The 14,214-nt window shown below is 35.9% G+C and overlaps 1 protein-coding gene across 4 annotated transcripts; it reads left to right on the top strand.

Moving 5' to 3' along the window:
- The first annotated feature begins 3,500 nt into the window (after positions 1–3,500).
- Positions 3,501–13,503, top strand: LOC127096245 (uncharacterized). Of its 4 annotated transcripts, none has more exons than XM_051034840.1 (4): positions 3,501–3,890; positions 12,130–12,503; positions 12,603–12,795; positions 12,875–13,503. In XM_051034840.1, the coding sequence occupies exons 2-4, from the start codon at positions 12,138–12,140 to the stop codon at positions 13,312–13,314; spliced, it is 999 nt and encodes a 332-aa protein (XP_050890797.1). In that variant the 5' UTR covers positions 3,501–3,890; positions 12,130–12,137; the 3' UTR covers positions 13,315–13,503. The 4 variants fall into 4 exon arrangements, with proteins under 4 accessions (XP_050890797.1, XP_050890796.1, XP_050890795.1 ...); XM_051034839.1 differs by lacking the exon at positions 3,501–3,890 and adding an exon at positions 7,523–7,912; XM_051034838.1 differs by lacking the exon at positions 3,501–3,890 and adding an exon at positions 11,546–11,935.
- Positions 13,504–14,214: the final 711 nt, after the last annotated feature.

Raw genomic sequence — 14,214 nt, 5'->3', positions numbered from 1 at the left:
GCTCTATTATACGCCCCCTTTGGTTCAGAATCCATACTGTTACAGGCAGCCACAGAGCACCAGCGAACCGGCGCTCTGATACCACTTGTTAGACGGTGTGGCTAGTGATCGAGAGGGGGGGGGGTGAATAGATCACCTCTTTGAAATTTAACGGATTTGAAATTTTATCAGAGTTTTCAAAGTTGGCGGAAAAATCAGTCCCGAATCGACTTCCGTCTATTCTGAACCGCTACTAGAAAGCCGGACACACAAGTTTAATTGCTGGATTTTAATGAGAATGACAGAAACAATTCACACCAGAATTTTAACTAATTGAATGCACTTATCATTAAAGTCTATTTCCAATGAATAAAATCTAGCTAACCGTTTTATCAAACAGTTGGTGTGTATGTGATTGATGATAAACAACAATGGAGTTTGATTAAAAGTTTTCTTGCCACTGCTGTCTTGCAAAAGGAACAATCACCACAAACTAACTGAAATTGCGAAAACAGTTTGAAAAACGTAAAGAGGAGTAAGGTAAGAATACGATACGCAGAGATTTGGTAAGGAAGTTCCCCACGTCGTCCTCGCGTGTGGGTACGTCTCCCTCTCAATTTCAAATGAAATTGAGAACTTTGATTATCAATTTTTGCCGAATCCGTTGATACAAGGTTATGATACAAAGACATAATTCTAAACTCTAAGAACTTCTTCTTGTATGAACCTTCACTTGATCTGAGCACGATCAAGATTTTCCTGCACGAAATTGCAAACAATTCACCGGTTCCACGACCTGCTTGCGAAATCCCCCGATCTCCAAACGCAACGCTGCGGCTGAATATGTTCTGCAAACGTGACTCCCAAACCCTCAAGAACACTCCAGTTCTTGAAGGACAAACCAGTAGGTTTTTCCTAGAAACCCCCTTCAATCTTCAACTCAGCTAGATCCTCGATCGTTCCACTGCAAACCACAGCTAGATCCTTGATCGTACCACTGAATGTTATCTCGATGCTTCTTTAATCCAAAGAACAAGAATGGTTATGTGTAAATGTTCTTGAAGAAAAGTGATTGAGAAGATGAAGAAGATGAAGTCTCTTTCAGGTTTCTAATTGCTCTCAAACAATTGCTCCAACACTGCTTTTGATCTTGTGTTCAATTGTTTTCCCTCAATGAATTCGTCACCTGCACTGCTTTCATAACCTGTCTTATATATGCTGCAAAAACAGTTGCTGTTATAACACAAAACAGCTTTATGTATTGATACATAATAGTGTGCATCGATGCATACTGTAGGATATGTGAATTTTTGGTGAAATTGATTATTCATGTATCGATGCAAAAGTCGTGTGTATCGATGCATGTGATTATTACACTAGTATGTATCGATGCCTGATGCGTATGTGTTGATACACAGGTTGTTTCAATTAGTCATGTATCGATGCAGGGATCGTGTGGATCGATGCATAGAGTCTTTTGCCTTTCATGTATTGATGCATGACTCGTGTGCATCGATGCATACTGAACAAAAATGTTTTGTGATTTATCACATGCTGTGTGTATCGATGCAGAGGTTTATGTATTGATGCATACTGACACCAAATGCATTTTAATTGTTATTTTGAGGGAAGTATCAATGTAGGTCTATATGTACAGTTATGCAACAATAGGGTGGGATGAAAAATATAATAAAACACACATGTATCATGTAATGCAATGCACAACCAACATTTGGATGATGATCACACAATTTGCTATCATTAAAAATTAATTCAAGGTAAAGAATTCTCTCACATGTTTAACTATAGTACGCCCCAGGAACCATTGCTTCGCTTCCAAAACGACTCAATGGCCTAATTTGGGCAACTATACCGTCCCCAATCCACCCAACCCCAACGACCTAACTATGATGACATGGACACCAAACTCCATTACGGAAGCGTCGTTGGCCAGAGCCCCTCCGGGTATTGGGAACAAATGATGGCACATTTGTCAAATATCATTGAAACTTCCGTCGGGCCTTCCCACCAATCATCGCTCGATCAGGTCAGCACATAAAGACCTCAAACACCTCAAGTAAATCGTGGGAGACCTCGGAAATAAACTAACGCACATGGATGTGGAACATAGGGACGCTATAATCGGGTCGGTCATTAGTTTATTGTCAGTCCAATGTAACCAATTATTACATCATCAATAAATTAATTTTTTTCATTACTATTTTTTATTTATTGAATGAACAAAATTAAAATTAAAAAAAATTAAAATAAATTTTAAAAAATAAATTGGCGCATACAGTATCCATTGCACCTAGGCGCCAGGAGCATTGACGCCTTCTCATGAGGGACAATGCATGCGTCAATAGCATTGGCGTCTCCTCATGAGGAGTCAAATACATGCGTCAATGCTATTGACGTCTCCTCTTAATGCATTGAGGGTGCGCCAATTCATCTGGCGCATCCTCTTCAAACCCTTATTATTTTGGTATTTTTTTTGAATTATTGATTATTTTTTGATTTTTTAAAAAAAAATATTATTTTAAAAAAAAATCTAAAATTATACTACCAAACAAATATTATAATTACGTAGTGTGATTATATAATGAAAAAATAGTGAAGACAATAATAATTAAAGATAAAGTTGATAAAATTTAATTACTTTTATATTTAAAAAAAGTCATTTTAATTTTTTTTAGAGATTAATTACTATACACTGTCAGTGTAAAAAGTTTTACATCGTCGGTTCATCACCATCACCCGTTTGTATTACTTTATAGATTTTTAAAATAAAAGTCAAACTTCTTTTAATATCCAACGTCTATAATTAACTGATGGTGTAAAACCCTTTTACACTGACAATGTATTTCAATTAATCTCATTTTTTAATAAAAAAGACATTTATTTTAGAACAGAACAAATTTTTCAATTCACCGTGATGTTTTCAAGTTTGAAATCGGCTTGACACATTTTAATTCTAACCACCATCATAATGCAGGGGCTGGTTAGTCAATCCATATTCCAAATTAAATGTTTGACATCACGTAGGTTGCCTGAGACGAGGGGGATGTTTAATGGCAAAATTACCCCTAGACTGATTTCCTCCTAGACAGCTTTTAGGTCACTATTAAAGTTTCTACATGAGGGTAGTATTGTGAATATAAAAGCACGCGAAACATCGTCATCTTAAAACCAAAAAAGTTTTGGAGTTTCCCTCAGGCCCATTTTCTCATATCGTGAGTCTAGTTTCAAAAGCGTCCCCATCACGTGAGTCTCGCAAAAGAATGAGGTCATTTTCGACAATTCGAAACCAACCCCACATCCAGTGTAACGTGGCTCATGAACCGTAACTTGAAATTAAAACCCGGTCCAGACCTTAACACGTAACGCACTTAACTATTCCAATTCTATCAATTCGCCACGTAGGATTTACACGTGGCAGTTCACTCTAACTGTCATCGCATTTTCTTCTTCGTCTTTAAATAATCCATGCTTTCTAAACTGCTCTTTATCCACTGCTCCACCAAAGCCATTATCTCACGAAAATAAAACAAATTCACATTCAGTCGCCGGAGAATATGGAAGCTCCGGCGATTATCAACGACGTTAGGATCACATTATAATTATTTCTGGAAGTAGAAATTCTTCTAAACTAAAGCGAGTTAACTTGGCAGAGTTTTCAAGTTATTCCATGTTTAGTTTCACAAGTCAGAGGAAAATTATTATGGAAATATAATAATAATTGAAAAAGCTATTAAAAAATAGAAAGAAAAAAAAAATCAGAAAACTTGCACTGTTTTCAGCGTCAACAGTTTTGGCAGAACACGTTATTCCTTTTCTTTTTCTAACTTTTCCTTTTTTGTGACTTTCTTCATCATCAAATTTTGAAAACGTATGCGGAGAATCGAGAAAAGGTGACTTCATCATAGAATTTCACAAATTTAGTTTCACATACTTCTGTCTTCTTCTGACTTGAATTAAAAGTTTGAGCTCGAGATTCGAAAATGGAAGAAATAAATAACTGAAAGAGTGTTACTGTGAATTTTATTTTATTGTGAAGTTCTGATGTTTTATACAATGAAAATTCAACCGATTGATTTTCATTTAGATGAGGAGATGACTCGAGATGAACCGGTTAAGCCGGTTGTTAAGTCACGTCTGAAGCGGCTCATCGAATAGATCACCTCTTTGAAATTTAACGGATTTGAAATTTTATCAGAGTTTTCAAAGTTGGCGGAAAAATCAGTCCCGAATCGACTTCCGTCTATTCTGAACCGCTACTAGAAAGCCGGACACACAAGTTTAATTGCTGGATTTTAATGAGAATGACAGAAACAATTCACACCAGAATTTTAACTAATTGAATGCACTTATCATTAAAGTCTATTTCCAATGAATAAAATCTAGCTAACCGTTTTATCAAACAGTTGGTGTGTATGTGATTGATGATAAACAACAATGGAGTTTGATTAAAAGTTTTCTTGCCACTGCTGTCTTGCAAAAGGAACAATCACCACAAACTAACTGAAATTGCGAAAACAGTTTGAAAAACGTAAAGAGGAGTAAGGTAAGAATACGATACGCAGAGATTTGGTAAGGAAGTTCCCCACGTCGTCCTCGCGTGTGGGTACGTCTCCCTCTCAATTTCAAATGAAATTGAGAACTTTGATTATCAATTTTTGCCGAATCCGTTGATACAAGGTTATGATACAAAGACATAATTCTAAACTCTAAGAACTTCTTCTTGTATGAACCTTCACTTGATCTGAGCACGATCAAGATTTTCCTGCACGAAATTGCAAACAATTCACCGGTTCCACGACCTGCTTGCGAAATCCCCCGATCTCCAAACGCAACGCTGCGGCTGAATATGTTCTGCAAACGTGACTCCCAAACCCTCAAGAACACTCCAGTTCTTGAAGGACAAACCAGTAGGTTTTTCCTAGAAACCCCCTTCAATCTTCAACTCAGCTAGATCCTCGATCGTTCCACTGCAAACCACAGCTAGATCCTTGATCGTACCACTGAATGTTATCTCGATGCTTCTTTAATCCAAAGAACAAGAATGGTTATGTGTAAATGTTCTTGAAGAAAAGTGATTGAGAAGATGAAGAAGATGAAGTCTCTTTCAGGTTTCTAATTGCTCTCAAACAATTGCTCCAACACTGCTTTTGATCTTGTGTTCAATTGTTTTCCCTCAATGAATTCGTCACCTGCACTGCTTTCATAACCTGTCTTATATATGCTGCAAAAACAGTTGCTGTTATAACACAAAACAGCTTTATGTATTGATACATAATAGTGTGCATCGATGCATACTGTAGGATATGTGAATTTTTGGTGAAATTGATTATTCATGTATCGATGCAAAAGTCGTGTGTATCGATGCATGTGATTATTACACTAGTATGTATCGATGCCTGATGCGTATGTGTTGATACACAGGTTGTTTCAATTAGTCATGTATCGATGCAGGGATCGTGTGGATCGATGCATAGAGTCTTTTGCCTTTCATGTATTGATGCATGACTCGTGTGCATCGATGCATACTGAACAAAAATGTTTTGTGATTTATCACATGCTGTGTGTATCGATGCAGAGGTTTATGTATTGATGCATACTGACACCAAATGCATTTTAATTGTTATTTTGAGGGAAGTATCAATGTAGGTCTATATGTACAGTTATGCAACAATAGGGTGGGATGAAAAATATAATAAAACACACATGTATCATGTAATGCAATGCACAACCAACATTTGGATGATGATCACACAATTTGCTATCATTAAAAATTAATTCAAGGTAAAGAATTCTCTCACATGTTTAACTATAGTACGCCCCAGGAACCATTGCTTCGCTTCCAAAACGACTCAATGGCCTAATTTGGGCAACTATACCGTCCCCAATCCACCCAACCCCAACGACCTAACTATGATGACATGGACACCAAACTCCATTACGGAAGCGTCGTTGGCCAGAGCCCCTCCGGGTATTGGGAACAAATGATGGCACATTTGTCAAATATCATTGAAACTTCCGTCGGGCCTTCCCACCAATCATCGCTCGATCAGGTCAGCACATAAAGACCTCAAACACCTCAAGTAAATCGTGGGAGACCTCGGAAATAAACTAACGCACATGGATGTGGAACATAGGGACGCTATAATCGGGTCGGTCATTAGTTTATTGTCAGTCCAATGTAACCAATTATTACATCATCAATAAATTAATTTTTTTCATTACTATTTTTTATTTATTGAATGAACAAAATTAAAATTAAAAAAAATTAAAATAAATTTTAAAAAATAAATTGGCGCATACAGTATCCATTGCACCTAGGCGCCAGGAGCATTGACGCCTTCTCATGAGGGACAATGCATGCGTCAATAGCATTGGCGTCTCCTCATGAGGAGTCAAATACATGCGTCAATGCTATTGACGTCTCCTCTTAATGCATTGAGGGTGCGCCAATTCATCTGGCGCATCCTCTTCAAACCCTTATTATTTTGGTATTTTTTTTGAATTATTGATTATTTTTGATTTTTTAAAAAAAAATATTATTTTAAAAAAAAATCTAAAATTATACTACCAAACAAATATTATAATTACGTAGTGTGATTATATAATGAAAAAATAGTGAAGACAATAATAATTAAAGATAAAGTTGATAAAATTTAATTACTTTTATATTTAAAAAAAGTCATTTTAATTTTTTTAGAGATTAATTACTATACACTGTCAGTGTAAAAAGTTTTACATCGTCGGTTCATCACCATCACCCGTTTGTATTACTTTATAGATTTTTAAAATAAAAGTCAAACTTCTTTTAATATCCAACGTCTATAATTAACTGATGGTGTAAAACCCTTTTACACTGACAATGTATTTCAATTAATCTCATTTTTTAATAAAAAAGACATTTATTTTAGAACAGAACAAATTTTTCAATTCACCGTGATGTTTTCAAGTTTGAAATCGGCTTGACACATTTTTAATTCTAACCACCATCATAATGCAGGGGCTGGTTAGTCAATCCATATTCCAAATTAAATGTTTGACATCACGTAGGTTGCCTGAGACGAGGGGGATGTTTAATGGCAAAATTACCCCTAGACTGATTTCCTCCTAGACAGCTTTTAGGTCACTATTAAAGTTTCTACATGAGGGTAGTATTGTGAATATAAAAGCACGCGAAACATCGTCATCTTAAAACCAAAAAAGTTTTGGAGTTTCCCTCAGGCCCATTTTCTCATATCGTGAGTCTAGTTTCAAAAGCGTCCCCATCACGTGAGTCTCGCAAAAGAATGAGGTCATTTTCGACAATTCGAAACCAACCCCACATCCAGTGTAACGTGGCTCATGAACCGTAACTTGAAATTAAACCCGGTCCAGACCTTAACACGTAACGCACTTAACTATTCCAATTCTATCAATTCGCCACGTAGGATTTACACGTGGCAGTTCACTCTAACTGTCATCGCATTTTCTTCTTCGTCTTTAAATAATCCATGCTTTCTAAACTGCTCTTTATCCACTGCTCCACCAAAGCCATTATCTCACGAAAATAAAACAAATTCACATTCAGTCGCCGGAGAATATGGAAGCTCCGGCGATTATCAACGACGTTAGGATCACATTATAATTATTTCTGGAAGTAGAAATTCTTCTAAACTAAAGCGAGTTAACTTGGCAGAGTTTTCAAGTTATTCCATGTTTAGTTTCACAAGTCAGAGGAAAATTATTATGGAAATATAATAATAATTGAAAAAGCTATTAAAAAATAGAAAGAAAAAAAAAATCAGAAAACTTGCACTGTTTTCAGCGTCAACAGTTTTGGCAGAACACGTTATTCCTTTTCTTTTTCTAACTTTTCCTTTTTTGTGACTTTCTTCATCATCAAATTTTGAAAACGTATGCGGAGAATCGAGAAAAGGTGACTTCATCATAGAATTTCACAAATTTAGTTTCACATACTTCTGTCTTCTTCTGACTTGAATTAAAAGTTTGAGCTCGAGATTCGAAAATGGAAGAAATAAATAACTGAAAGAGTGTTACTGTGAATTTTATTTTATTGTGAAGTTCTGATGTTTTATACAATGAAAATTCAACCGATTGATTTTCATTTAGATGAGGAGATGACTCGAGATGAACCGGTTAAGCCGGTTGTTAAGTCACGTCTGAAGCGGCTCATCGAATAGATCACCTCTTTGAAATTTAACGGATTTGAAATTTTATCAGAGTTTTCAAAGTTGGCGGAAAAATCAGTCCCGAATCGACTTCCGTCTATTCTGAACCGCTACTAGAAAGCCGGACACACAAGTTTAATTGCTGGATTTTAATGAGAATGACAGAAACAATTCACACCAGAATTTTAACTAATTGAATGCACTTATCATTAAAGTCTATTTCCAATGAATAAAATCTAGCTAACCGTTTTATCAAACAGTTGGTGTGTATGTGATTGATGATAAACAACAATGGAGTTTGATTAAAAGTTTTCTTGCCACTGCTGTCTTGCAAAAGGAACAATCACCACAAACTAACTGAAATTGCGAAAACAGTTTGAAAAACGTAAAGAGGAGTAAGGTAAGAATACGATACGCAGAGATTTGGTAAGGAAGTTCCCCACGTCGTCCTCGCGTGTGGGTACGTCTCCCTCTCAATTTCAAATGAAATTGAGAACTTTGATTATCAATTTTTGCCGAATCCGTTGATACAAGGTTATGATACAAAGACATAATTCTAAACTCTAAGAACTTCTTCTTGTATGAACCTTCACTTGATCTGAGCACGATCAAGATTTTCCTGCACGAAATTGCAAACAATTCACCGGTTCCACGACCTGCTTGCGAAATCCCCCGATCTCCAAACGCAACGCTGCGGCTGAATATGTTCTGCAAACGTGACTCCCAAACCCTCAAGAACACTCCAGTTCTTGAAGGACAAACCAGTAGGTTTTTCCTAGAAACCCCCTTCAATCTTCAACTCAGCTAGATCCTCGATCGTTCCACTGCAAACCACAGCTAGATCCTTGATCGTACCACTGAATGTTATCTCGATGCTTCTTTAATCCAAAGAACAAGAATGGTTATGTGTAAATGTTCTTGAAGAAAAGTGATTGAGAAGATGAAGAAGATGAAGTCTCTTTCAGGTTTCTAATTGCTCTCAAACAATTGCTCCAACACTGCTTTTGATCTTGTGTTCAATTGTTTTCCCTCAATGAATTCGTCACCTGCACTGCTTTCATAACCTGTCTTATATATGCTGCAAAAACAGTTGCTGTTATAACACAAAACAGCTTTATGTATTGATACATAATAGTGTGCATCGATGCATACTGTAGGATATGTGAATTTTTGGTGAAATTGATTATTCATGTATCGATGCAAAAGTCGTGTGTATCGATGCATGTGATTATTACACTAGTATGTATCGATGCCTGATGCGTATGTGTTGATACACAGGTTGTTTCAATTAGTCATGTATCGATGCAGGGATCGTGTGGATCGATGCATAGAGTCTTTTGCCTTTCATGTATTGATGCATGACTCGTGTGCATCGATGCATACTGAACAAAAATGTTTTGTGATTTATCACATGCTGTGTGTATCGATGCAGAGGTTTATGTATTGATGCATACTGACACCAAATGCATTTTAATTGTTATTTTGAGGGAAGTATCAATGTAGGTCTATATGTACAGTTATGCAACAATAGGGTGGGATGAAAAATATAATAAAACACACATGTATCATGTAATGCAATGCACAACCAACATTTGGATGATGATCACACAATTTGCTATCATTAAAAATTAATTCAAGGTAAAGAATTCTCTCACATGTTTAACTATAGTACGCCCCAGGAACCATTGCTTCGCTTCCAAAACGACTCAATGGCCTAATTTGGGCAACTATACCGTCCCCAATCCACCCAACCCCAACGACCTAACTATGATGACATGGACACCAAACTCCATTACGGAAGCGTCGTTGGCCAGAGCCCCTCCGGGTATTGGGAACAAATGATGGCACATTTGTCAAATATCATTGAAACTTCCGTCGGGCCTTCCCACCAATCATCGCTCGATCAGGTCAGCACATAAAGACCTCAAACACCTCAAGTAAATCGTGGGAGACCTCGGAAATAAACTAACGCACATGGATGTGGAACATAGGGACGCTATAATCGGGTCGGTCATTAGTTTATTGTCAGTCCAATGTAACCAATTATTACATCATCAATAAATTAATTTTTTTCATTACTATTTTTTATTTATTGAATGAACAAAATTAAAATTAAAAAAAATTAAAATAAATTTTAAAAAATAAATTGGCGCATACAGTATCCATTGCACCTAGGCGCCAGGAGCATTGACGCCTTCTCATGAGGGACAATGCATGCGTCAATAGCATTGGCGTCTCCTCATGAGGAGTCAAATACATGCGTCAATGCTATTGACGTCTCCTCTTAATGCATTGAGGGTGCGCCAATTCATCTGGCGCATCCTCTTCAAACCCTTATTATTTTGGTATTTTTTTTGAATTATTGATTATTTTTGATTTTTTAAAAAAAAATATTATTTTAAAAAAAAATCTAAAATTATACTACCAAACAAATATTATAATTACGTAGTGTGATTATATAATGAAAAAATAGTGAAGACAATAATAATTAAAGATAAAGTTGATAAAATTTAATTACTTTTATATTTAAAAAAAGTCATTTTAATTTTTTTAGAGATTAATTACTATACACTGTCAGTGTAAAAAGTTTTACATCGTCGGTTCATCACCATCACCCGTTTGTATTACTTTATAGATTTTTAAAATAAAAGTCAAACTTCTTTTAATATCCAACGTCTATAATTAACTGATGGTGTAAAACCCTTTTACACTGACAATGTATTTCAATTAATCTCATTTTTTAATAAAAAAGACATTTATTTTAGAACAGAACAAATTTTTCAATTCACCGTGATGTTTTCAAGTTTGAAATCGGCTTGACACATTTTTAATTCTAACCACCATCATAATGCAGGGGCTGGTTAGTCAATCCATATTCCAAATTAAATGTTTGACATCACGTAGGTTGCCTGAGACGAGGGGGATGTTTAATGGCAAAATTACCCCTAGACTGATTTCCTCCTAGACAGCTTTTAGGTCACTATTAAAGTTTCTACATGAGGGTAGTATTGTGAATATAAAAGCACGCGAAACATCGTCATCTTAAAACCAAAAAAGTTTTGGAGTTTCCCTCAGGCCCATTTTCTCATATCGTGAGTCTAGTTTCAAAAGCGTCCCCATCACGTGAGTCTCGCAAAAGAATGAGGTCATTTTCGACAATTCGAAACCAACCCCACATCCAGTGTAACGTGGCTCATGAACCGTAACTTGAAATTAAAACCCGGTCCAGACCTTAACACGTAACGCACTTAACTATTCCAATTCTATCAATTCGCCACGTAGGATTTACACGTGGCAGTTCACTCTAACTGTCATCGCATTTTCTTCTTCGTCTTTAAATAATCCATGCTTTCTAAACTGCTCTTTATCCACTGCTCCACCAAAGCCATTATCTCACGAAAATAAAACAAATTCACATTCAGTCGCCGGAGAATATGGAAGCTCCGGCGATTATCAACGACGTTAGGATCACATTATAATTATTTCTGGAAGTAGAAATTCTTCTAAACTAAAGCGAGTTAACTTGGCAGAGTTTTCAAGTTATTCCATGTTTAGTTTCACAAGTCAGAGGAAAATTATTATGGAAATATAATAATAATTGAAAAAGCTATTAAAAAATAGAAAGAAAAAAAAAATCAGAAAACTTGCACTGTTTTCAGCGTCAACAGTTTTGGCAGAACACGTTATTCCTTTTCTTTTTCTAACTTTTCCTTTTTTGTGACTTTCTTCATCATCAAATTTTGAAAACGTATGCGGAGAATCGAGAAAAGGTGACTTCATCATAGAATTTCACAAATTTAGTTTCACATACTTCTGTCTTCTTCTGACTTGAATTAAAAGTTTGAGCTCGAGATTCGAAAATGGAAGAAATAAATAACTGAAAGAGTGTTACTGTGAATTTTATTTTATTGTGAAGTTCTGATGTTTTATACCATGAAAATTCAACCGATTGATTTTCATTTAGATGAGGAGATGACTCGAGATGAACCGGTTAAGCCGGTTGTTAAGTCACGTCTGAAGCGGCTCATCGAGCGTCAATTCTCCGGCGTGTTGAGAATTTCCGCGTCCGAGAAGATCGGCGGTGATCTGGAACCGCGTTTATGCAAGGAAGGCTTTAACGGCGGCGGTGATTTCGAACCGAGCTCAATATGTTTAGCGAAAATGGTGACGAATTACATCGAGGAGAATAACGAGAAACAATCGGTTTCTGTGAAGTGTGGAAGAAACCGCTGTAACTGCTTCAATAGGAACTGTGAAGATAACTCCGACGATGAATCAGACGCGCGTGGCGGTTGCAACTCAAACTATTCGTCTTCTGATGCGTCTGAAATCCTGAAGGTTAGTGGTGCTTGTTTGAATTTTAACAACGGATTGTTTGGCGTTTTAAAATAATTAAAAAACGAGTTTCTGAAACGTTTTTTTTTCCAATTCGGACAGGGTTTGGTAGCTTGTAGAAGCGTTGGTGAGAGAAATCTTCTAGCGGAGACTGCGAAGATCGTTGATAAGAATAATAAGTGCAAACGCAAAGATAGTTTTTGCAGAAAGATTGTTACCGACGGTTTGTTAGCTCTTGGATACGATGCATCCGTCTGTAAATCTCGTTGGGAAAAATCATCTTCATATCCCGCTGGTAATTAATTTTTCTAACTAGATTGAAAATTCAAAGATCTGTTAGAGATTATTGATTTATATGATATCATTATGAACAGGTGAATATGAATATATAGATGTGATGATGGAGAATGAACGGTTGATAATTGACATCGATTTCAAATCAGAATTCGAGATTGCTAGATCTACGAAATCCTACAAGATGATTCTCCAGAATCTTCCCTACATATTCGTTGGAAAATGCGATCGTTTGCAGAGCATTGTGGCGATTGTATCGGAGGCGGCGAAGCAGAGTTTGAAGAAGAAGGGAATGCATGTTCCGCCGTGGAGGAGAGTTGAATACGTGAAAGCTAAGTGGCTTTCAGCTTACACTCGAACAAATGTGCATGTGCAAAAACAAAAGAGTTTGAAGGAAAACGGTGTCGTTGAGAGTTCCGGCGAATGGAAGCCGCCGGAGTTGAAGCCAAAGGGATCATTGACTGGGGCTAAAGTCGTCACTGGTTTGGCAGTGGTTTTTGAGGATGATGATAAACCATAGATAAAATTTTGACTGTTTCTGATTTTAGCTTAATTTTTTTTTTAATTTGATAATATGAGGATTAAAAAAATCTTATATGACTGTATAACAGCTCTAATTCTATCCCCTTCTGTTTTTTGTCTTGAAGTGTGGGATGTTTTCTTTTTTGCTTATATGAAATTAAATAAAGTTGAGATATAGATTTTGTGATATTGGTCCATAGTTTTAGCTTATTGTTTTTTTAGTTTTGACAATACAGCTTTCTATTTCTTAGATTATTATCATTTTTAATATTTGATAAGGGGTATTTAATTAAAAATATATGAAACGGTCTACTTGACGTAATTATTCTTTGTTTTTTTGTTCATAAATTAGGTGTTTCTTTTCCTCGTTCTTATTCACTCCTTTAAGAAGAAGAATTGTTAGTTGATGCAGAAATCTGGTAGCAGATCTAGATCAATGGTTGAGTGGGGTTGGTGCCATATAAAGTGTCCCTTTGTTTTTGGGTGTGTTTGGGGCATTTATCTTTGATTCAAACAAGGATAGAAAGACCAGTGGTGCCCTTGCACAGAACATTTATCTTTGATTCAAACAAGGATAGAAAGACCAGTGGTGCCCTTGCACAGAAGAAAAAAAGTTATGCAATGAAATCTTACTTGATTAATGAGAAATTAAATTTGAACATTTAAAGTGAGATACTAAAAGTATAAAGTGTCCGTTTGTTTTTGGGTGTATTTATTAGGACATTATCTTTGATTTAAATAAGGAGAAAATAGTATTACGGTTTTTTTATTATAAATGATTTTAAAAAAATATTTTGTACCATGTTATAAATTGTTTATAACATCGATGAATTATTATTGTTATTTTTTCTATTATATCCTTAAATATTTATTATTCTCTTTCTTTTCAATTATGTAA

Source organism: Lathyrus oleraceus, chromosome 6, assembly GCF_024323335.1.
Source record: "Lathyrus oleraceus cultivar Zhongwan6 chromosome 6, CAAS_Psat_ZW6_1.0, whole genome shotgun sequence".
Classification (NCBI taxonomy): domain Eukaryota; kingdom Viridiplantae; phylum Streptophyta; class Magnoliopsida; order Fabales; family Fabaceae; genus Lathyrus; species Lathyrus oleraceus.
The sequence above is the reverse complement of the archived record's forward strand: the minus strand, read 5'-3'. Positions and strand labels throughout refer to the sequence as shown.

Excerpts from the sequence above, each read along its gene's own strand:
- LOC127096245 (XM_051034837.1), top strand. The coding sequence starts at position 12,087 with ATGTTTTATACCATGAAAATTCAACCGATTGATTTTCATTTAGATGAG. Across the intron at positions 12,504-12,602 it reads ATGCGTCTGAAATCCTGAAG|GGTTTGGTAGCTTGTAGAAG; the intron begins GTTAGTGGTGCT and ends CAATTCGGACAG. Across the intron at positions 12,796-12,874 it reads ATCATCTTCATATCCCGCTG|GTGAATATGAATATATAGAT; the intron begins GTAATTAATTTT and ends CATTATGAACAG.